The 25,013-nt window shown below is 40.9% G+C and overlaps 1 protein-coding gene across 1 annotated transcript in view; it reads right to left on the bottom strand.

The window, feature by feature from the left end:
- The window catches only part of cbl (Cbl proto-oncogene, E3 ubiquitin protein ligase), a 205,467-nt gene that overhangs the window by 62,248 nt on the left and 118,206 nt on the right, over positions 1–25,013 (bottom strand). Inside the window, exons 3-5 of the mRNA XM_061973246.2 lie at positions 13,396–13,542; positions 8,316–8,472; positions 1,696–1,817 (exon numbers count right to left, since the gene is read on the bottom strand). Of these exons, the coding sequence (XP_061829230.1) occupies positions 1,696–1,817; positions 8,316–8,472; positions 13,396–13,542 (426 nt within the window). The remainder of the gene's footprint in view (positions 1–1,695; positions 1,818–8,315; positions 8,473–13,395; positions 13,543–25,013) is intronic.

Here is a 25,013-nt window from a genome sequence, read left to right as displayed (position 1 = left end):
TAAAGTCTATTATACAGCATTATTCACATGTGAATACTATAAACACAGTCTATTATACAGCATTATTCACATGTGAATAGTAAAATTGCAGTCTATTATACAGCATTATTCACATGTGAATACTATAAATACAGTCTATTATACAGCATTATTCACATGTGAATAATATAAATACAGTCTATTATACAGCATTATTCACATGTGAATACTATAAATACAGTCTATAATACAGCCTTATTCACATGTGAATACTATAAAGTCTATTATACAGCATTATTCACATGTGAATACTATAAACACAGTCTATAATACAGCCTTATTCACATATGAATAATATAAAGTCTATTATACAGCATTATTCACATGTGAATACTATAAATACAGTCTATTATACAGCATTATTCACATGTGAATACTATAAATACAGTATATTATACAGCATTATTCACATGTGAATAATACAATTACAGTCTATTATACAGCATTATTCACATGTGAATATTATAAATACAGTCTATAATACAGCCTTATTCACATATGAATAATATAAAGTCTATTATACAGCATTATTCACATGTGAATACTATAAATACAGTCTATTATACAGCCTTATTCACATGTGAATACTATAGTCTATTGTACAGCATTATTCACATGTGAATACTATAAATACAGTCTATTATACAGCATTATTCACATGTGAATGATATAATTACAGTCTATTATACAGCATTATTCACGTGTAAATACTATAAATACAGTCTATTATACAGCATTATTCACATGTGAATACTATAAATACAGTCTATCATACAGCATTATTCACATGTGAATACTATAAATACAGTCTATTATACAGCATTATTCACCTGTGAATAATAAAATTACAGTCTATTATACAGCATTATTCACATGTGAATACTTTAAAGTCTATTATACAGCATTATTCGCATGTGAATAATACAATTACAGTCTATTATACAGCATTACTCACATGTGAATACTATAAATACAGTCTATAATACAGCCTTATTCACATGTGAATACTATAAAGTCTATGGTACAGCATTATTCACATGTGAATACTATAAATACAGTCTATTATACAGCATTATTCACATGTGAATAATATAATTACAGTCTATTATACAGCATTATTCACGTGTAAATACTATAAATACAGTCTATTATACAGCATTATTCACATGTGAATACTATAAATACAGTATATTATACAGCATTATTCACATGTGAATAATAAAATTACAGTCTATTATACAGCATTATTCACATGTGAATACTATAAATACAGTCTATAATACAGCCTTATTCACATATGAATAATATAAAGTCTATTATACAGCATTATTCACATGTGAATACTATAAATACAGTCTATTATACAGCATTATTCACGTGTAAATACTATAAATACAGTCTATTATACAGCATTATTCACAAGTGAATACTATAAATACAGTATATTATACAGCATTATTCACATGTGAATAATATAAATAGTCTATTATACAGCATTATTCACACGTGAATAATATAAATAGTCTATTATACAGCATTATTCACATGTGAAATGTTAATTCTGGTATTGGTAATACATTTAAAAAGACACAAACTAAAGAATACTGCATATATCCCTAATATTCCACAGGAGGTCATAACTAAACCACTTCTCACCTGCCGGGTTTGTGAATGAACTTTTGCAGCCGCGCTTTGACTTCGTCATAAGTGAGGAAGGCCATGTAGCCTGGATGAGTAACTGCCAAGCTGTTCCAGTTCCGCAACAGTGACGACCAGGGCTACACACACACACACACACAGGAGACAGAGAGTGACAAATAAGTCAACATTGCAATAATGAAAAGTACTCTAAGTGGTAATCACAATGACCAGTGTCAAAAAAACAACACTTGGAAGCTCTGAGTTGAAATTGCAAGAAGCAAAATACACCACAATTCTATCTGATTAAGTAACAGAAGAGAGTCTCTTCTGCAAGTCTCATGATGTATGTGTATACAAATTTAATGTGATGGTTATTTAAATTCTTTGCACAAAGAAAGTATCAAGTACAACTTTTTTGGACATTTTGGAGAAGGGACTCATCTCTCTTATTGTGGTGATGTCGTATAACATCTTCTTAAAAGTCAAGTTCCCTTTTCTCAGGCTCAACTCATAATAAACAGTACAAAAAAAGCAAACATCATCCGGACTAAATACGTGCGTAAAGAGATGTGGAAACATTTTTGCTGCAGCCTATCACGATCACAAAGTGCACGTCATGGTCAGAATGCAAAGGTGTCAGTTCCCCTTTGGAGTTTTTAGACAATTAGAGGTAAGTAATGTCCGAAAAATCTATTAGCGGGCTGCAGCTTGTTTTTTCTCTGGCCCACTGCACATATAAAAAAAAACAAAAAAAAAAAACAGCAAAGCGAAAGGTTGAAAAAGAGTAAAAGGTGTAATGTAACAAATAAGATAACGCGAATAAAAAATAACCAAACCTTACATGCAGGTTGTTGTTTTTTAAAATACCGTATTTTCCGCACTATTAGCCGCACCTAAAAACCACACATTTACTCAAAAGCTGACAGTGCGGCTTATAACCCGGTGCGCTTTATATATGGATTAATATTAAGATTCATTTTCATAAAGTTTAGGTCTCGCAACTACGGTAAACAGCCGCCATCTTTTTTCCCCGTAGAAGAGGAAGTGCTTCTTCTTCTACGCAAGCAACCGCCAAGGTAAGCACCCGCCCCCATAGAAGAGGAAGCGCTTCTTCTTCTACTGTAAGCAACCACCCGCCCCCGTAGAAGAAGAAGAAGCGCGCGGATATTACGTTTCATTTCCTTTGTGTGTTTACATCTGTAAAGACCACAAAATGGCTCCTACTAAGCGACAGGTTTCCGGTTCATGAAAAGACGCAATCTCTCCATCCGCACACGGACTACTATTTCACAGCAACTGCCTAAAGACTTTCAAGAAAAGCTGGCTACTTTCCGTGCATATTGTAAAAACAAGATAGCTGAAAAAAAGATCCGGCCAGAGAACATTATCAACATGGACGAGGTTCCACTGACTTTTGATATTCCTGTGAACCGCACTGTGGATACAACGGGAGCACGTACGGTGAATATTCGCACCACAGGGAATGAGAAGTCATCCTTCACTGTGGTTCTAGCTTGCCATGCTAATGGCCAGAAACTTCCACCCATGGTGATATTCAAAAGGAAGACCTTGCCAAAAGAGACCTTTCCAGCCGGCGTCATCATAAAAGCTAACTCGAAGGGATGGATGGATGAAGAAAAGATGAGCGAGTGGTTAAGGTAAGTTTACGCGAAGAGGCCGGGTGGCTTTTTTCACGCAGCTCCGTCCATGTTGATATACGACTCCATGCGCGCCCACATCACGCTGGTTTTTAATATATTATTAAAGTTTGACTGACCTATCTGACTGTTTTTTTGACATTCCTTTAGCGCAGTTAGATGCGGCTTATAACACGGGGCGGCTTATAGGTGGACAAAGTTTTGAAATATGCCGTTCATTGAAGGCGCGGCTTATAACCCAGGGCGGCTTATGGTGCGGAAAATACGGTACATAAAACATATTATTGGTTTAAACCTGTTAAAAAACATTACATTATTGGATAGTAGTCAGTTGGGCTGGACGATATATCGTGGGTTTGTCTCTGTGCGATATAGAAAATGACTATATGGTGATATTGGAGTATACGTTATTAGCTACAAGCATTACACTACAGGCTCTTCTCACTCTTTCTTGTCTCTCCTTCTCACTGAGACGTAAAACAAGCGCACCTTCTTACATACGTCACATACGTATGTAAGAAGTGCGTACACGTTTACGTGGACGCACTTCTTACGCACTTCTTGTGAAAAAGTGCAATATATTTATCTGTACACTAATCTATTTATTTATTTATATATATTTATATATATATATTTATTTATTTATTTTATACATATATTTATATATTATTTATATTTATTTATTTATATATATATGCACCTTATTGCTTTTTTATCCTGCACTACCATGAGCTTATGTAACGAAATTTCGTTCATTATCTGTGCTGTAAAGTTCAAATTTTAATGACAATAAAAAGGAAGTCTAAGTCTAAGTCGATACGCCCTCGCCGAGCAGAGAGGTAGCGGCATGGGTAACGTTAGCTGTGGTGCGAGTGGTAATACGAGAGAAAGAAGGTGTGAATCTGGTAACAAATGAAGGAAGAATTAATTCCCAAGAAAAACAGCAGGGGGTCCATCGTCTGGCGTTGGTTTGGCTTCAAGCGGGAAGATGTTGAACAGACAATTGTAGTTTGTCAAGTGTGGAGCAAAAGCGTTGCTACAAAAAGTAGCATTACTGCTAATATGTAGCATCGTTTGAAAAGTCACCCGCTAGAGAATGAAGAGTGCTTGAAACTCCGCATGTCAACATCTCCGTTCGGTGCCACACCCACAAAATGCCCAAGCAACCATTTCCACATCAACATCGTATGAAAAAAGTAGTCAACAACAGAAGGAGATAACGTCCGCAGGAACCTACCACATAGTGAAGGACATACACTATTTGATTTCCTATTATGCAGCTCATTTTTATTTGACACTTATTGAAATATCTTGTGTGACATCATGCACAAAAGTGCACTTGATTTGTTTTAAACTATTGTAGTGGTGTTCTGTACAAAAAGTGCACTTTCATTTGATATGTCATCTTAGTGACATCATGCACAAAAGTGCACTCATAGCTTGTTTTAAAATGTCTCTGACAATCTTGCACTTTCTGTTTTGGAAATGACATGAATGTTTGTGCCACTGCTTAATAACTCTTTAATAAATACACTTTTACTTGTGATTTCCCTCTCTGCATGAAAGTCTAAAAGTAGCATATATTAATGCAGTATGAAGAAGAATGTTTTAATGTAGACACATAGAATCATCATACTGCTGTCATTATATGCATCAAGTGTTCATTCAAGGCTAAGGCAAAATATCCACATATATATGGTGTATGGTGACATGGACTAAACATATCCACATATATATGGTGTATGGTGACATGGACTAAACATATCCACATATATATGGTGTATGGTGACATGGACTAAACATATCCACATATATATGGTGTATGGTGACATGGACTAAACATATCCACATATATATGGTGTATGGTGACATGGACTAAACATATCCACATATATATGGTGTATCATGACATGGACTAAACATATCCACATATATATGGTGTATGGTGACATGGCCTAAACATATCCACATATATATGGTGTATGGTGACATGGACTAAACATATCCACATATATATGGTGTATGGTGACATGGACTAAACATATCCACATATATATGGTGTATGGTGACATGGACTAAACATATCCACATATATATGGTGTATGGTGACATGGACTAAACATATCCACATATATATGGTGTATGGTGACATGGACTAAACATATCCACATATATATGGTGTATCGTGACTAGGGATGTCCCGATCCTATATTTGGATCGGATCGGCCGCCGATATTTGCCAAAAAATGCGTATCGGCAAGGCATGGGAAAATGCCGATCCAGATCCAGTTAAAAAAAAAAAAAACTCTGGTCCGTGTTTTCCAACGCACCGATTTAAATAATACATTCCACTTTTCTGCTGCTCCCTAATTTCCGTTCTGCATTTTCCAGCACACCTTCAACACATCCACAGGTCTGTGGATTCTCACGCAGTAGCTTTTAGCTGCTGGCATTACACGACAGGCTCTTCTCACTCTTTCCTGTGTCTCCCTCTCACAGACAGCGAGCGCACCTTCTTACACACGTCACATACTGTCACGTCATACGTCACATACTGTCACGTCATACGTCACATACTGTCACGTCATACGTCACATACTGTCACGTCATACGTCACATACTGTCACGTCATACGTCACATACTGTCACGTCATACGTCACATACTGTCACGTCATACGTCACATACTGTCACGACACACGTCACATACTGTCACGTCATACGTCACATACTGTCACGACATACGTCACATACTGTCACGTCATACGTCACATACTGTCACGTCATACGTCACATACTGTCACGTCATACGTCACATACTGTCACGTCATACGTCACATACTGTCACGTCATACGTCACATACTGTCACGTCATACGTCACATACTGTCACGTCATACGTCACATACTGTCACGACATACGTCACATACTGTCACGTCATACGTCACATCGTATACGTCCTCCCCGAGCAGAAAGGTAGCAGCATGGCTAACGTTAGCTGTGATGCTAGCGCAGCCGTGCGAGCAACGCTCCCTCTAAGGTGCGCGCCTGTGCAATTGCGCACTGTTTAAGCGTCCTCTGCGCACAGCAAATCTATGCCACGCACAAAATCAAATAAAAAAATAAGCGCATAACGATTTTCGACACACGGACACGACAGAGAAAACAGTTTTCGTCATCATTGTTCAAATATTGTAACGTCTGTCGAGACGCTTAACTCCATTCGGTGCCACACGCCCACACCATCAAAATGCAGAGGCAAAGATTTCCACATCAACACCGTATGAAAAAAGTAGTGATTTTTTTAGTTGTGATTTCCTTCTCTGCATGAAAGTTTAAAAGTAGCATATATTAATGCAGTATGAAGAAGAATGTTTTAATGTAGACATGCAAGCCTTGAAAGAACATTTTGAAAATCAAGACTACATTTCCTGCAAATGGGTGCATTTCTACCCTATATTTTAACTTTAGATTTATTCTCATATCAAACTCTTTTGGCTGTCTTTTTGACACTTACATCCGGCGCCCCCCTCCACACCCTGGATTATAAATAATGTAAATAATTCAATGTGATTATCTTGTGTGATGACTGTATTATGATGATAGTATATATCTGATAGTATATATCTGTATCATGAATCAATTTAAGTGGACCCCGACTTAAACAAGTTGAAAAACTTATTGGGGTGTTACCATTTAGTGGTCAATTGTACGGAATATGTACTTCACTGTGCAACCTACTAATAAAAGTCTCAATCAATCAATCAAAACACATAGAATCATCATACTGCTGTGATTATATGCATCAAGTGTTCATTTAAGGCTAAGGCAAAATATCGAGATATATATCGTGTATCGCAATATGGCCTTAAAATATCGCGATATTAAAAAAAAGGCCATATCGCCCAGCCCTAGTTCAATGATGCCATTTCTGTTTGTCATGTATCATTTTGTCTATTTTGTGTTTATCCTTGAATAAACAGGTCAGTTTCTTGTTACCAACCATTGTGTATTATTCAAACTCCCCTAATTCAGCTGGCTAGTTGTTATCAAGAGTACTAAAACCCTTTTCAACATGATTCTGACAACTAAGTAGGCTAAATAACTTTAAACTTTAATACATGCTCGGATAGGCCAGTATCGGTCAGTATCGGTATCGGATCGGAAGTGCAAAAACAGTATCGGTATCGGATCGGAAGTGCAAAAACCTGGATCGGGACATCCCTAATCGTGACATGGACTAAAAATATCGAGATATTAAAAAAAGGCCATATCGACCAGCTCTAGTCGTCGGTTTCTTTCAATTCTTATTTTTTATCTTTATTACTTATGTGATTTATTTTTCTTCCATATTTGTTTCCACTATCGCACCTTAAATTGGAGTCCTTAATCTCGTTATATGCAAATATAATGACGATAAAGTCCATTCTATTTTATTCTATTCTTCTACTATAATCATCAAAATGGCCTGGATTTCTCCTTTGAGTTTTCAGTTTCAGGTCGTTGGTGGAGGAAGTTAGGACATTCCTGGTGCGAGCACAACTTGTTGCAGAACACACAGATATGGTACACAACAAGAACTGGTGTGAAATAGACTTCTTTTAGTGTTGTGTTGATAAGCAAATGCTTGCACACACGTAATTAGCTAAATGAGCTTTGTAGATTAATCCGCCTTCTGACCTCCTTTCTCCTGAGGCTTCTTGCAATGCAAAACACAAGGAAAGATGTTAAGTCACGCCTGCACCACACAAATTATGAACTGTAAAGCCACATTTTTGGGGGTATTTTATTAGTGAGCGCATGATTACAGAATGTAGATGTATGATTCATGTCTAAATGTCATCCTGGGCTGTTAATTACACATAATAGGAATGTTGATCTGGGGAAGGAATAGACACATCCAATGCATGTCAGGTAAACAATATTCAACGTGGAAAAGTCAGCTGTGGGGTTAGTCTGAGTGTGTTGTTTTGAGTACCTGGAAAAGCCTGGTGAAGATGTCAAACTCAAAAACGGAGATGTAGTCGTTACAGGTGAGATCGATGGTGGACTTGAGGGCCATGGCCTCCAGGCCTGAGCTGATAGGATGGAACTCGTGGAGGGACTGACGGAACACCTTCCAAGGCACGATGGTCCTTTTGGACAAAAGGACAACAATGTCAAATGTCACTTAGGAGCCTCACAATTACTACAGGAAAGGCTTCATTATGCTTGCCCCCCCCCACCGCCCCCCTGGGAATCTACAGAGGACCTTACGTGACCCATTCATGGCCAAACATCTTCAACTCCAACACTACAGAAAACTGACAAGTCATTACATTATAAATACGATACAACAATGATGATCATACAAAACAACTATAAAAGTAACCAATGTTACACATTGTTTAGTTTTAGCTCAACAATCTGGATTGCTTGGGGCACAATTGTTCACTAATACAACTGCTACTACTTCAATCACCATTGTTCACTACTACTTCAGTAGCCATTGAACCCTACCACTACTACTCCAGTGGCCATTGTTCACTACTACTACTATTTCAGTCGCCATTGTTCACTACAAATAATACTTCAGTCGCCATTGTTCACTACAAATAATACTTCCGTCGCCATTGTTCACTACTAGTACTCCTACTTAAGTGGCTATTCTTCACTACTAGTACTCCTACTTAGGTGGCTATTCTTCACTACTACTACTCCTACTTAAGTGGCTATTCTTCACTACTGCTACTACTTGTGTCGCCATTGTTCACTACTGCTCCTACTTCAGTCGCCATTGTTCACTACTGCTCCTACTTGAATCGCCATTGTTCACTACTGCTCCTACTTGAATCGCCATTGTTCACTACTCCTACTACTTCACTTGCCATTGTTCACTACGAATACTACTTCAGTCGCCATTGTTCACTACTCCTACTACTTCACTTGCCATTGTTCACTACTCCTACTACTTCCGTTGCCATTGTTCACTACTCCTACTTCAGTCGCTATTGTTCACTACTACTACTTCAGTCGCTATTGTTCACTACTCCTACAACTTCCGTTGCCATTGTTCACTACTCCAACTACTTCAGTCGCCATTGTTCACTACTCCTACAACTTCCGTTGCCATTGTTCACTACTCCTACTACTTCAGTCGCCATTGTTCACTACTCCTACTACTTCAGTCGCCATTGTTCACTACTCCTACTACTTCAGTCGCCATTGTTCACTACTAGTACTCCTACTTAAGTGGCTATTCTTCACTACTAGTACCGGTACTCCTACTTAGGTGGCTATTCTTCACTACTACTACTCCTACTTAAGTGGCTATTCTTCACTACTGCTCCTACTTCAGTCGCCATTGTTCACTACTGCTCCTACTTGAATCGCCATTGTTCACTACTCCCACTACTTCACTTGCCATTGTTCACTACTCCTACTACTTCTGTTGCCATTGTTCACTACTCCTACTACTTCAGTTGCCATTGTTCACTACTCCCACTACTTCACTTGCCATTGTTCACTACTCCTACTACTTCTGTTGCCATTGTTCACTACGAATACTACTTCAGTCGCCATTGTTCACTACTCCTACTACTTCAGTCGCCATTGTTCACTACTCCTACTACTTCACTTGCCATTGTTCACTACTCCTACTACTTCAGTCGCCATTATTCACTACTCCAACTACTTCAGTCGCCATTGTTCACTACTCCTACTACTTCACTTGCCATTGTTCACTACTCCTACAACTTCCGTTGCCATTGTTCACTACTCCCACTACTTCACTTGCCATTGTTCACTACTCCTACTACTTCACTTGCCATTGTTCACTACTCCTACAACTTCCGTTGCCATTGTTCACTACTCCTACTTCAGTCGCTATTGTTCACTACTCCTACTACTTGTGTCGCCATTGTTCACTACTCCTACTACTTGTGTTGCCATTGTTCACTACTCCTACTACTTCAGTCGCCATTGTTCACTACTCCTACTACTTGTGTCGCCATTGTTCACTACTCCTACTACTTGTGTCGCCATTGTTCACTACTCCTACTACTTCAGTCGCCATTGTTCACTACTCCTACTACTTGTGTCACCATTGTTCACTACTCCTACTACTTGTGTCGCCATTGTTCACTATTGCTCCTACTTGAGTCGCCATTGTTCACTACTCCTACAACTTCAGTCGTCATTGTTCACTACTCCTACAACTTCAGTCGCCATTGTTAACTACTCCTACTACTTCAGTCGCCATTGTTCACTACTCCTACTACTTCAGTCGCCATTGTTCACTACTTCTACTACTTCAGTCGCCATTGTTCACTACTTCTACTACTTCAGTCGCCATTGTTCACTACTCCTACTACTTCAGTCACCATTGTTCACTACTCCTACTACTTCAGTCGCCATTGTTTACAACAAATACTATTTCAGTCGACTTTGTTCACAACAAATACTACTTATGTCGCTATTGTTCACCACAAATACTACTTTAGTTGCCATTTTTCACCACTACTACTTCAGTCAACCTTTTTCACCACCACTACTACTACTACAACAGTCACCATCGTTCACCACTACTACTACAGTCACCATCGTTCACCACTACTACTACTTCAGTCACCATCGTTCACCACTACTACTACAACAGTCACCATCGTTCACCACTACTACTACAGTCACCATCGTTCACCACTACTACTACTACTACAGTCACCATCGTTCACCACTACTATTACTACTACAGCCATCATCGTTCACCACTACTACTACTACTACAGTCACCATCGTTCACCACTACTACTACAACAGTCACCATCGTTCACCACTACTACTACAGTCACCATCGTTCACCACTACTACTACTACAGTCACCATCGTTCACCACTACTATTACTACTACAGTCATCATCGTTCACCACTACTACTACTACTTCAGTCACCATCGTTCACCACTACTACTACAACAGTCACCATCGTTCACCACTACTACTACAGTCACCATCGTTCACCACTACTACTACTACAGTCACCATCGTTCACCACTACTACTACTTCAGTCGCCATTGTTTACTACACTACTACTACTTCAGTCGCCATTGTTCATTACTACTACTAACACTACTAAAGACAACAACTGCATTGTAAGTTATAGAAAAGGTTCTATGAATTGTTAACATTTTGTTTCAACAAAGTCATTAAAAATAGTAATAATAGTAAAAGTCATGTAAAATATTATATTCTACTATCAACAAGTAAGACCAGACAGTCTTTGAATAAATTCACAATTAAGAATCAAAATAACGCTGATAACTATACAATATGTAAAGCTGTAATGTTTTATTTGGAGCAAATGTTTGTATTAGAAGAAAGTATACTTGCAGAATATGAAACAATGTACAAATACAATTATTTAAATTATGAGTTACTTGAGATGTTTTTTTGTTTTGTTTGTTTCCCCTAGTACCGGCGGTCGCATTATTTTGCTGCATAAACGCTGGGTATGACTCCTAGTGACTGAGGTGTGCTATCAGATAAAAAGTACAGTACTCACCCCTCACATACACAAACTGTTGTTCTATAATTTGAAGGACAAGCTAAATGAACTAAATCATTTTAAACCTTAATGATTAGAAATAAAAGCTTTGTAGCTTGAGTGATTAAAGTGGACTTATGATGGATAACTAATTTCACTACAAAATCATGTGTTTCCACATTGTGGTTGTATTATGATTTGTGTCCAGTACAGGTGCTTGCAATTTGATCGGCTGGCACTAAAAACACAAGTGCAATGGCAATAATTAAGTACAAGTATAGTGGTACCTCAACTTACGAGGTCAATTTGTTCAATAACTAAGCTGGTATTGTCAGAATAATTGTATCTAAGTTATCACAAAACTGTGTTTCAATGAGTTCCCGGCGAGCAGACAAAAGCTGTCTTTGATCTTACAAATCAAAAGGCTTGTAAAACTCCACTGTGTAGGATGGGAAGCGACATGAAGGTGTCAGTTTCTTTGATGTATTGTAATCCACGGGAAGATTTTTGTCTTTACCCGAGATCTACAAAGCGGAGAGGAAGCAGGACCTGACCCCCCTTCAGGCACCACTTCTTTGAACTGTTTTGTAACCAAAGGCAACAGCAGTTTACGACCCCCTTTCCTTTAGAAAAAGCTGTTGCCATGTAATCAGGGACAGTCCAAATAAAAGAGGAGGCGTACAATCTTTCGTCGAGAGCGTGGTGGGACACTGTACAAGGGTCCAGGTCTACGCGTTTCTCCTCATTGAGCCACATTTAAGTCTGTCCTAGCTTCTTTGTCTGTTTAATAGATGTCATCAGTGTTTGAACCCGACAGGTATCTCAAATCAATTAATTTTAATCCATTTAATCAAATTTTAACATGTGACAAGGTTTTAAAAAGAAAAATCCACTTAATAGCTTTCCAATAGCATATACTACTATAACAACTACAGTACTTTTGTGAAATGATGTGATAATTGGTAAGCAGACAGAGGTGTTTACTACAAGCTGCTTCCTTGTCATGTAGCAATAGGAACAAGGAAATGGTTGTTTATGTTGCACATGGACATGTTTGAGTGACGGACTAGAGAGGTAAGAGTGAATATTTGTGTACCAAAGTGAATGCATGATTGTCCAGTCTGTTGAGTCAGGACTGGACAGAACCAATTGCGACACATCTAATGCAGCTTCTCCATATTTTCATGGATAAATGTCCAGACGTTTGTGGCTGCATGCCACGGAGGAAGGCGGCGGCTTGTGTGATGCGGTCGGGCTGACTCGCCGTATTGGCTAAGTGGTAGGACAAGTTTCGGACAAGGACCGCTTCTTTTAGTGCCTGTTGTTGGATGGCGGGATTTTTTTTTTATCTCGAGCTGTGGCCAAAAACTACTTCAACCAAGCTCAATTTTTGCTCGCAACCTAAAACATAACAAAAAAAATAAGAGATATCTGAAAACACTCCTAAGTTGGGGTGCCACTGTAGTCACGAAAGGGCAAGATGTCACATTGGTTGAAACCTGCAGAGCAATACAACATTAAAAAAAACATTTCTTACTTGTCCCCGAAGGCACGCCTCCAGAATTCTGCCGCGTCCGCTTTGGTTATGCGGAAGTTGTCGCCCTGAAACAGACCGTTGGGGAAGATGGCCTTCAGCTCGGCCAGCATGTGGCTGAAGATCAGCGACAGCTTGGTGAGGTTCCGCCTGTGAAAGCCAAAAAGAAGAACTATGAAGCACTGCGGTCAAAGCACTATTGCACATTGTGTAACTTGCGACTGTTTTTTTGCTACCTATTAGGTCAACTATATTTCATGCGACAGGTGACAAGCTCGACAGCAGCATTATCCAGTTTTCTGTCCGTTGCTCTCTCGCAGGCTAACTTGTAATTAGGGCTGGGCGATATATCGATATACTCCATATATCGCCGGTTTGTCTGTGTGATATAGAAAATGACTATATGGTGATATTGGAGTATACGTTCTCACGCAGTTGCTTTTAGCTGCGGGCATTACACTACAGCAGTGATCCTCAACAGGCGGACCGCGGTCCATGTCCGGACCCAGCACAAATTATAGTAAAAAAAAAAAAAAAAAAAAAAAAAAAAAAAGTTTTTTTTATTATTATAATTATTATAAAAAAATATAATAATTGTATTTATCTGTGAGTTATCGCTAGCGCATGTCAACGTTCTTTGTTGTTTTTAGTCAAATATCTCCACGTTTCGTTTACACTTCTCGTGTCTCACTCACTCCGTCTCTCTCTCTCTCTCTCTCTCTCTCAGAGAGAAAGAGAGAGAGACGGAGTGAGAGCGAGAGAACGCCACTCTGCTTGGCTAATTCCGGGGTATGGGTTGTCATCTCTTTCACAACGACGCGCTGATAGGCTGTTACCACCTGGGTCATGTGCACAGTGCATGGAACCTTTCGCTGCAGGCACACAGTTGTCTCGTATCGCTACTTCGCTAACTGTTCACTTGTCAGTCACTGAATGTGAATCAAATCACAATGGCACGCTCCAAGTTGGCTCAGGCTGGTAAAAGAAAGGTGGACAGGGAAAACCGACGTTTCAAGGAAGAATGGACAGAGCAATATGTTTTCATCCTACCTACTGCAAGTACCAGACCAATGTGTCTACTATGCAACACTACTGTTGCTCTGGTGAAAAGTGAAAATCTGAAACGTCACTATCTGAAAGAGCACCGCGAATTTGAAGAGACATTTCCTCATGATTCAGAGCTAAGAAAAAAAGAAATCACGAGGCTGAAAAAGCCATATGAAACATCAAGCAAGATTTTTGTTAAATCTATGACACAACAACAAATAGCAACAGAGCAGTGACGTGCGGTGAGGTTGATGGCTGGTGAGGCACTGACTTCATCACAGTCAGATTTACAAACATATGAACCCTAAAGAGTATCTTATTCACCATTTGATTGGCAGCAGTTAACGGGTTATGTTTAAAAGCTCATACCAGCATTCTTCCCTGCTTGGCACTCAGCATCAAGGGTTGGAATTGGGGGTTAAATCACCAAAAATGATTCCCGGGCACAGCGCCGCTGCTGCCCACTGCTCCCCTCACCTCCCAGGGGGTGATCAAGGGATGGGTCAAATGCAGAGGACAAATTTTTTCAAAGTTCTTATTTATTTTTGTTTCAAAGAAAATATTTCATGTATTTTATTGGATATTTATTTTATTTTTGTTAATTTTAAGAAAATGTTAAACTACCTACCTCCTGCTACTATATAAGCTTGACCGATAATAAACGGACCCAGCCTGTTTCAAAAAAACATTTGTGGACCTTCAAGATTTGTACTTGAGGACCCCTGCACTACAGGCTCTTCTCACTCTTTCTTGTCTCTCCTTCTCACAGAGACATAAAACAAGCGCACCTTCTTACGTACGTCACATACGTATACGCCCTCGCGGAGCAGAGAGGTAGCGGCATGGGTAACGTTAGCTGTGGTGCGAGTGGTAATACGAGAGAAAGAAGGTGCGAATCTGGTAACAAATGAAGGAAGAATTAATTCCCAAGAAAAACAGCAGGGGGTCCATCGTCTGGCGGTGGTTTGGCTTCAAGCGGGAAGATGTTGAACAGACAACCGTAATATGTCAAGTGTGGGGCAAAAGCGTTGCTACAAAAAGTAGCATTACTGCTAATATGTAGCATCATTTGAAAAGTCACCCGCTAGAGCAGGGGTCGGCTACCCGCGGCTCTTTGATCACTTTGATGCGGCTCAGCTGATTTTCCCGGGAGAAATCCGGAATTCAGTGCCCCTCTCACAAAATTCCCGGAATTAATATTCTCCGATTTTCACCCTTACAATAATATTAAGGGCGTGCCATGATGGTACAGCATTTAGCACCCTCTACAATCTGTATAAACAGCGTGCCAGCCCAATCTCTTGTTATATGCATCTTCTGCTTGCACACGTAAGTGACAGCAAGGCATACTTGGTCAACAGCCACACAGGTTAAACTGACGGTGACCGTATAAAACAACTTTAACACTCTTACTAATAATGCGCCACACTTTGAACCAAAACCAAACAAGAATGATAAACACATTTCGGGAGAACATCTGCACCTTAACACAACATAAACACAACAGAACAAATACCCAGAATCCCATGCAGCCCTAACTCTTCCGGGCTACATTATACACCCCCGCTATCAAACCCCCCCCCCACCTGTGCGTCGGTTGAGGTGGGCGGGGTTTGGTAGCGGGGGTGTATAATGTAGCCCGGAAGAGTTAGGGCTGCATGGGATCCTGGGTATTTGTTATGTTGTGTTACGGTGCAGATGTTCTCCAGAAATGTGTTTGTCATTCTTGTTTGGTGTGGGTTCACAGTGTGGCGCATTATTAGTAAGAGTGTTTTTTATACCGCCACCGTCAGTGTAACCTAAGGGGCGGCATGGCGTAGTGGGTAGAGCAACCGTGCCAGATACCTGAGGGTTGCAGGTTCGCTCCCCGCCTCTTACCATCCAAAAATCGCTGCCGTTGTGTCCATGGGCGGGACACTTCACCCTTTTCCCCCGGTGCCACTCACACCGGTGAAATGAATGATGAATGATAGGTGGTGGTCGGAGGGGCCGTTGGCGCAAATTGCAGCCACGCTTCCGTCAGTCTACCCCAGGGCAGCTGTGGCTATGAAAGTAGCTTACTACCACCGGGTGTGAATGATTGATGGGTTCTACATGTAAAGCGACTTTGGGTACTTAGAAAAGCGCTATATAAATCCCAGTTATTATTATTATTATTATAACCTGTGTGGTTGTTGACCAAGTATGCCTTGCTGTCACTTACGTGAGCAAGCAGATGCCCCATACAACGCGTGGCTGAGCCGGCACACTGGTTGTAGTGGGCGCTAAAAGCTGCACCATCACGGCACGTTCGAGAGAATACTTGCCCTGAAATTCGTAGTCTGCCGGATAAATCGGGAGGGTTGACAAGTATGCCGCTGTCAAGCGCCATTCATATAAAACCCGCGGGCCGCACTAACATTCAATTTTCATATTAAGGTGTGGGCCGCGTGTCTGAGATCCTTGGTTTATACATAGCACAAAGCAAGAAAAAAAAACTTTGTATGCATGTTATTTCATTTTAAATTTCAAAAGATTTTTGTGGCTCCCATTGTTTTCTTTAATTTTTGAAACTGGTCAAAAAGGCTCTTTGACTGGTAAAGGTTGCGTTGACCCTGGATCTCAGGAAACAGAGTGGACCGACACCAGCAGATGACATGGCACCCCAAACCATCACTGATGGTGGAAACTTTACACTAGACTTCAGGCAACGTGGATCCTGTGCCTCTCCTGTCTTCCTCCAGACTCTGGGACCTCGATTTCCAAAGGAAATGCAAAATTTGCATGGTTGGGTGATGGTTTGGGGTGCCATGTCATCTGCTGGTGTCGGTCCACTCTGTTTCCTGAGATCCAGGGTCAACGCAGCCGTCTACCAGCAAGTTTTAGAGCACTTCATGCTTCCTGCTGCTGACCTGCTCTATGGAGATGGAGATTTCAAGTTACAACAGGACTTGGCGCCTGCACACAGCGCAAAATCTACCCGTGCCTGGTTTACGGACCATGGTATTTCTGTTCTAAATTGGCCCGCCAACTCCCCTGACCTTAGCCCCATAGAAAATCTGTGGGGTATTGTGAAAAGGAAGATGCAGAATGCCAGACCCAAAAACGCAGAAGAGTTGAAGGCCACTATCAGAGCAACCTGGGCTCTCATAACACCTGAGCAGTGCCAGAAACTCATCGACTCCATGCCACGCCGCATTAACGCAGTAATTGAGGCAAAAGGAGCTCCAACCAAGTATTGAGTATTGTACATGCTCATATTTTTCATTTTCATACTTTTCAGTTGGCCAACATTTCTAAAAATCCCTTTTTTGTATTAGCCTTAAGTAATATTCTAATTTTGTGACACACGGAATTTTGGATTTTCATTTGTTGCCACTTCAAATCATCAAAATTAAATGAAATAAACATTTGAATGCATCAGTCTGTGTGCAATGAATAAATATAATGTACAAGTTACACCTTTTGAATGCAATTACTGAAATAAATCAAGTTTTTCAAAATATTCTAATTTACTGGCTTTTACCTGTATATGGTGTATGGTGACATGGACTAAACATATCCACATATATATGGTGTATGGTGACATGGACTAAACATATCCACATATATATGGTGTATGGTGACATGGACTAAACATATCCACATATATATGGTGTATGGTGACATGGACTAAACATATCCACATATATATGGTGTATGGTGACATGGACTAAACATATCCACATATATATGGTGTATGGTGACATGGACTAAACATATCCACATATATATGGTGTATGGTGACATGGACTAAACATATCCACATATATATGGTGTATGGTGACATGGACTAAACATATCCACATATATATGGTGTATGGTGACATGGACTAAACATATCCACATATATATGGTGTATGGTGACATGGACTAAACATATCCACATATATATGGTGTATCGTGACATGGACTAAACATATCCAGATATTAAAAAAAGGCCGTATCGCCCAGCCCTACTTGTAATGCATTTTGGTCACAAAAAGGAGGCCAGGACTAAACACAAGACAATTGTGCGCGGGTATTGGGCAGTGGAAATTGACATGCACCAGAGCAACGGTAATAAAAAGGCACGGCCACACCGCACACAACGCTATACGTACCCCACGGAAGAAAGCGGAGCGTTGTAAAGAGAGAAAAGCGCCTGAGGCTGGCTGATGAAGATTAGTGTACAACAGTGTACCAACTGGCGCTGCGTGTTGGAAGGAGCTCTCCAAGGAAACGGGCAAGAAAATCTGAGAGAAAAGGCAGTGCTTAAAAAGCAGCTATTTTGATCATCTTAACAGAGCTGACTGTTTAAAAGGCGCTATTTCCCCCTCATGCCAATGCGTGTTTTTGAAGGTAGGCCGCCCTCAAACTGTGGAAATCACACATTTAGGGTGGGTCTCTCCCTTCTTCAGTGTCATCTCTGTAAATTATAGTAGTACTGACTTTGCATTGTTTCTGGCTCAACCGCACTCACTTTCATCCACTTTAGAACTGATGCCACTCCTCTTGTATATATTCTTCCAGATTAGGGCTGGGCGATAATATGTGGATATGTTTAGTCCATGTCACCATACACCATATATATGTGGATATGTTTAGTCCATGTCACCATACACCATATATATGTGGATATGTTTAGTCCATGTCACCATACACCATATATATGTGGATATGTTTAGTCCATGTCACCATACACCATATATATGTGGATATGTTTAGTCCATGTCACCATACACCATATATATGTGGATATGTTTAGTCCATGTCACCATACACCATATATATGTGGATATGTTTAGTCCATGTCACCATACACCATATATATGTGGATATTTTGCCTTAGCCTTGAATGAACACTTGATGCATATAATGACAGCAGTATGATGATTCTATGTGTCTACATTAAAACATTCTTCTTCATACTGCATTAATATATGCTACTTTTATACATTCATGCAGAGAGGGAAATCACAAGTAAAAGTGTATTTATTAAAGAGTTATTAAGCAGTGGCACAAACATTCATGTCATTTCCAAAACAGAAAGTGCAAGATTGTCAGAGACATTTTAAAACAAGCTATTAGTGCACTTTTGTGCATGATGTCACTAAGATGACATATCAAAACAACACTTAAAGTGCACTTTTTGTACAGAACGCCACTACAATAGTTTAAAACGAATAAAGTGCACTTTTGTGCATGATGTCACACAAGATATTTCAATAAGTGTCAAATAAAAATGAGCTGCATAATAGGAAATCAAATAGTGTATGTCCTTCGCTATGTGGTAGGTTCCTGCGGACGTTATCTCCTTCTGTTGTTGACTAGTTTTTTCATACGGTGTTGATGTGGAAATGGTTGCTTGGGTATTTTGTGGGTGTGGCACCGAACGGAGATGTTGACATGCGGAGTTTCACACACTCTTCATTCTCTAGCGGGTGACTTTTCAAATGATGCTTCATATTAGCAGTGGTAGGGATGATACTCGAAACCGGTTTTCCCGGTTGTTCGATAAGAAAAGAACAGAGTCCTCGGACTCAAATCCCTTTTTGAGAAACAGTACCCTTTATCGAGACCACTATAGTAAAGAAAAAGAGTTGGTTCTTTATCCCTGGGAACGAATCCCGTCCCGGCCAGAAATGCCCCGTGAGACATCACAAGAAATGACATCACGTAGCTCAGTCATTAGGCACAGATAGAGAAAGCAGGAAAAACAATGGACGGGAAAAAGCGTTCCAAGGTGTAATAAAGTTCAAAACAAAAGGTATAATCCAATGAATAAGTTTACTGAGAGATTTGAGCAGGGTACAAACACATGACCAACACTTTTACGACCAACCGGAAACATAGCAACCAGGCTAGCAACGCACCTCCTTTACGGCAACGTTCTTAAAGCAAGCGCAGCACATACATATATATATACATACAACATATATCTCCCTTTTTTAACTTTTGTTTTTCTTTCCTTGTAAACAAAACAAAATCACACTGTATATGTGTTATCTGTCTAATTATAAATAATGCAGACGAGGCGTGTTGGCTGAGTTCTTGACGTTTACTTTCACAGCGTGCTCATAACCTCATTCTTAGCTGCCGGGTGGCGACATGCAACAACACATTACGGGGCTACTGCGCATGCTCGTCACTCCCGTTGCATGCTGGGTAGTGTTGTTGTTATATTCCCTAGATCATAACATCACATCTTTCCCCCTATAAAGAAATAATGTCAACTCAATAAAGTGTATTTCTTTTTTTAGCTTTAACTTTTCATTTTTTAGCATTGTAACCCCATTTGCAAACAACGTTTCTCTTCATAGAATTTTCTTTCAATAAAGAAATAAAGTGCAAAAATGTCAAAGCATCATAACAAACAGTTATGTCAAATAGCAGCAGAATTGCACTTTTTGGAGAGCTGTATTATTTTCAGTTTTGTGCCCAAGGGACTGATTTTATTTAACACTATATTATTATTTATACACCTATAGTGATCACAGAGACAGGTTGTTTTTGTGTTACTGTATATATTTGTTTTTCTGAAAAATCCCACTTAATATACTTTGGGTAACAACAGTCAATATTTATTTATTTTATTTTATTTTTTTAGGGGGGGTAACAGTCAATATTTATTTATTTATTAGATTTTATTTTTTTCTTATATAATAAAAGTGAGCTTTTGTTAAACCAAATATTGTGTGTTTTTTTCCATATACAACAACCTATCTGGACTCGATAAGAGAATCGATAAGGAATCGGTTCGATAAGAGGATTCGATAATAGGCTCGAACTCGATAATTTCTTATCAAACATCATCCCTAAGCAGTGGTGCTACTTTTTGTAGCAACACTTTTGCCGCATACTTGACATATTACTGTTGTCTGTTCAACAACTTCCCGCTTGAAGCCAAACCACCGCCAGACAATGGACTCCCTGCTGTTTTTCTTGGAATTAATTCTTCCTTCATTTGTTACCAGATTGGCACCTTCTTCCTCTCGTATTACCACTCGCACCGCACTGCTAGCATCACAGCTATCGTTAAAGGGGAACATTATCACCAGACCTATGTAAGCGTCAATATATACCTTGATGTTGCAGAAAAAAGACCATATATTTTTTTAACCCATTTCCGAACTCTAAATGGGTGAATTTTGGTGAATTAAACACCTTTCTATTATTCGCTCTCGGAGTGACGTCACATCGGGAAGCAATCCGCCATTTTCTCACTTTCGTCGGTGTGTTGTCGGAGGGTGTAACAACACGAACAGGGACGGATTCAAGTTGCACCAGTGGCCCAAAGATGCCAAAGTGGCAAGAAATTGGACACAATTTGTTCAAAATACGAGGGTGTGGGGAAAGCCGACGAAATGGTCAGTCGTTTATTCTGCACACTTTACCGACGAAAGCTATGCTACGACAGAGATGGCAACCGTCCCTTATGCCACCGAAGATGATCAAGAGAAGAATATCGACCCTAGCTTCCCTGGCCTGGTGACATCAACAGCTTTCAGGAAAAGAGAGCGGATGAGGGTATGTCTACAGAATATATTAATTGATGAAAACTTTATTCATTACTCGCGGTTTTACGTACATTATTATACATAAACTGTGTTTACCAATAATTTAGCTTAAAAACATTTATTTTTTTCAATCATTCGAGTACATTCGGGTAGTCTTGTGTAATGCAGTATTTTGTGTCTATTTGCGTATGGTTAACCTGAGTGCTGAAATCGTGGAAAAATATATATTCTTAGCACGCCTGAAATGGGCTGTCTGCACTCTCAAAGTGCATGTTGTTGCCAAATGTATTTCATATGCTGTAAACCTAGTTCATAGTTGTTAGTTTCCTTTAATGCCAAACAAACACATACCAATCGTTGGTTAGAAGGCGATCGCCGAATTCGTCCTCGCTTTCTCCCGTGTCGCTGGCTGTCGTGTCGTTTTCGTCGCTTTCGCTTGCATACGGTTCAAACCGATATGGCTCAATAGCTTCAGTTTCTTCTTCAATTTCGTTTTCGCTACCTGCCTCCACACTACAACCATCCGTTTCAATACATGCGTAATCTGTTGAATCGCTTAAGCCGCTGAAATCCGAGTCTGAATCCGAGCTAATGTCGCTATAGCTTGCTGTTCTATGCGCCATGTTTGTTTGTGTTGGCATTAGAGATGCGCGGATAGGCAATTATTTCATCCTCAACCGCATCAGAAAGTCGTCAACCACCCGCCATCCACCCGATGTAACATTTGATCAGAACCGCATCCGCCCGCACCCGCCCGTTGTTATATATCTAATATAGACGATGCAAGGCATTAGTGAGGTTATAAAGCTTTTGCCTGTTAAAGAAAGGAGACTGATCCAATGCAGTGCAAACATTCGCGTGCCACGCTGTCACGACCCAGACGCACACCAGTGCGCAATCGTATGGGAGCCGCGCTGAGCGCACCTCCAAGCGCGTCTCGCTGCCGGCGACGGCCGCGTATGAGCCCGACGCTCCAGCGCCATCCATTTTCAGGGCTAGTTGATTCGGCAGGTGGGTTGTTACACACTCCTTAGCGGGTTCCAACTTCCATGGCCACCGTCCAGCTGCTGTCTATATCAACCAGGGTGAGCCCCACCCCTTTCGTGAGCGCACTGCGCGCGGAGTGACCCCTGTTACGTGCCCCCGGCAATGGGGGTGGCGGGCAGGTAAGCTGCGCGGGCGGAGCGCGCGGAGTGACCCCTGTTACGAGCCCCCGGCCACGGGGGTGGCGGGCAGGTAAGCTGCTTACCTGCTGCGCGTGACGCCGGCCGCGGCGAAGGCGGACGAGGCGGGGTGTCGGTGCGGTGGTGACCCTGGACGTGCGTCGGGCCCTTCTCGCGGATCGCCTCAGCTACGGCTCCCGGTGGGGCCCTCTCGGGGGAAGGGAAACTTTATTCATTAATAAAGTTTCTCCGCTCCGTAAAAGTGTCCATGTCTTTTTTTTTTTTCCTTCTGTTGTGGCATATGCTGCAGGTGCCTGCTCGTTTTTCGTATGTGGGTAACAACATTTAACTATGTATATATATTTCCCAATTGGTTTAACTGCCACCCGCCTGAATCTATTTAAAATCTAATTTTTTTTTATTTCAACCACCCGACCCGACCCGACCCGCGGATAAAATCTAATTTTTTTTAATTTCATCCGCCCGATCTGCGGATAATCCGCGGACTCCGCGGTTGTGTCCGCAAACCACGCATCTCTAGTTGGCTTCACTAAATGTGACGTCACAGGAAAATGGACGGGTGTATATAACGATGGTTAAAATCAGGCACTTTGAAGCTTTTTTTAGGGATATTGCGTGATGGGTAAAATTTTGAAAAAAACTTCGAAAAATATAATAAGCCACTGGGAACTGATTTTTAATGGTTTTAACCCTTCTGAGATTGTGATAATGTTCCCCTTTAACCATGCCGCTACCTCTCTGCTCGGCGAGGGCGTATGACGTTGCACGTATGTGACGTATGTAAGAAGGTGCGCTTGTTTTATGTCTCTGTGAGAAGGAGAGACAAGAAAGAGTGAGAAGAGCCTGTAGTGTAATGCCCGCAGCTAAAAGCAACTGCGTGAGAATGTCTACTCCAATATCAGGATATATTCATTATAGACAAATCCGATGTATCGAGTATATTCCATATATCGCCCAGCCCTAACTCAACACATCGAAAGTTACATCATGTTAGCTCGCTCTGATCTTCATCTGTCATATCGCCTCAATCATTGGTATGTTTTCATCTACAAAACCATTCTGGGTATCACTCCATCTTATCTGTCTTGTCTTTTAACAAAGAAACAAGGAAGTCACAATCTTCGTTCAATGAATGTTCTGCAATTTGTCGTCCCCAAAGTAAGAACTGAACTGGGCAAGAAAGCATTTAGGTTTTCAGCACCGAAGGCTTGGAATAACCTACAATCGAACATTAAACTTCAAACCCTAGTTACGTTGAATGAGTTTAAAGCGTTTTTAAAGTTTTGGACACTCGGGTGAAGAGAGGGGCGGAGCTTTCTACCGATCACCACCTGGTGGTGAGTTGGCTGCGATGGTGGGGGAGGATGCCGGACAGACCTGGCAGGCCCAAACGCATTGTGAGGGTTTGCTGGGAACGCCTGGCAGAGTCTCCTGTCAGAGAGAGTTTCAATTCCCACCTCCGGAAGAACTTTGAACATGTCACGAGGGAGGCGCTGGACATTGAGTTCGAGTGGACGATGTTCCGTACCTCTGTTGTCGAGGCGGCCGATTGGAGCTGTGGCCGCAAGGTAGTTGGTGCCTGTCGTGGCGGTAATCCTAGAACCCGTTGGTGGACGCCGGCGGTGAGGGATGCCGTCAGGCTGAAGAAGGAGTCCTATCGGGTTCTTTTGGCTCATGGGACTCCTGAGGCAGCAGAGAGGTACCGACAGGCCAAGCGGTGTGCGGCTTCAGCAGTCGCGGAGGCAAAAACTCGGACATGGGAGGAGTTCGGGGAGGCCATGGAAAAAGACTTCCGGACGGCTTCGAAGCAATTCTGGACCACCATCCGCCGCCTCAGGAAGGGGAAGCAGTGCAGTGTCAACACCGTGTATGG

This window comes from Nerophis lumbriciformis, linkage group LG17 (genome assembly GCF_033978685.3).
Source record: "Nerophis lumbriciformis linkage group LG17, RoL_Nlum_v2.1, whole genome shotgun sequence".
NCBI classification, from domain to species: Eukaryota; Metazoa; Chordata; class Actinopteri; order Syngnathiformes; family Syngnathidae; genus Nerophis; species Nerophis lumbriciformis.
This window is presented reverse-complemented; position numbering and strand designations above follow the sequence as displayed.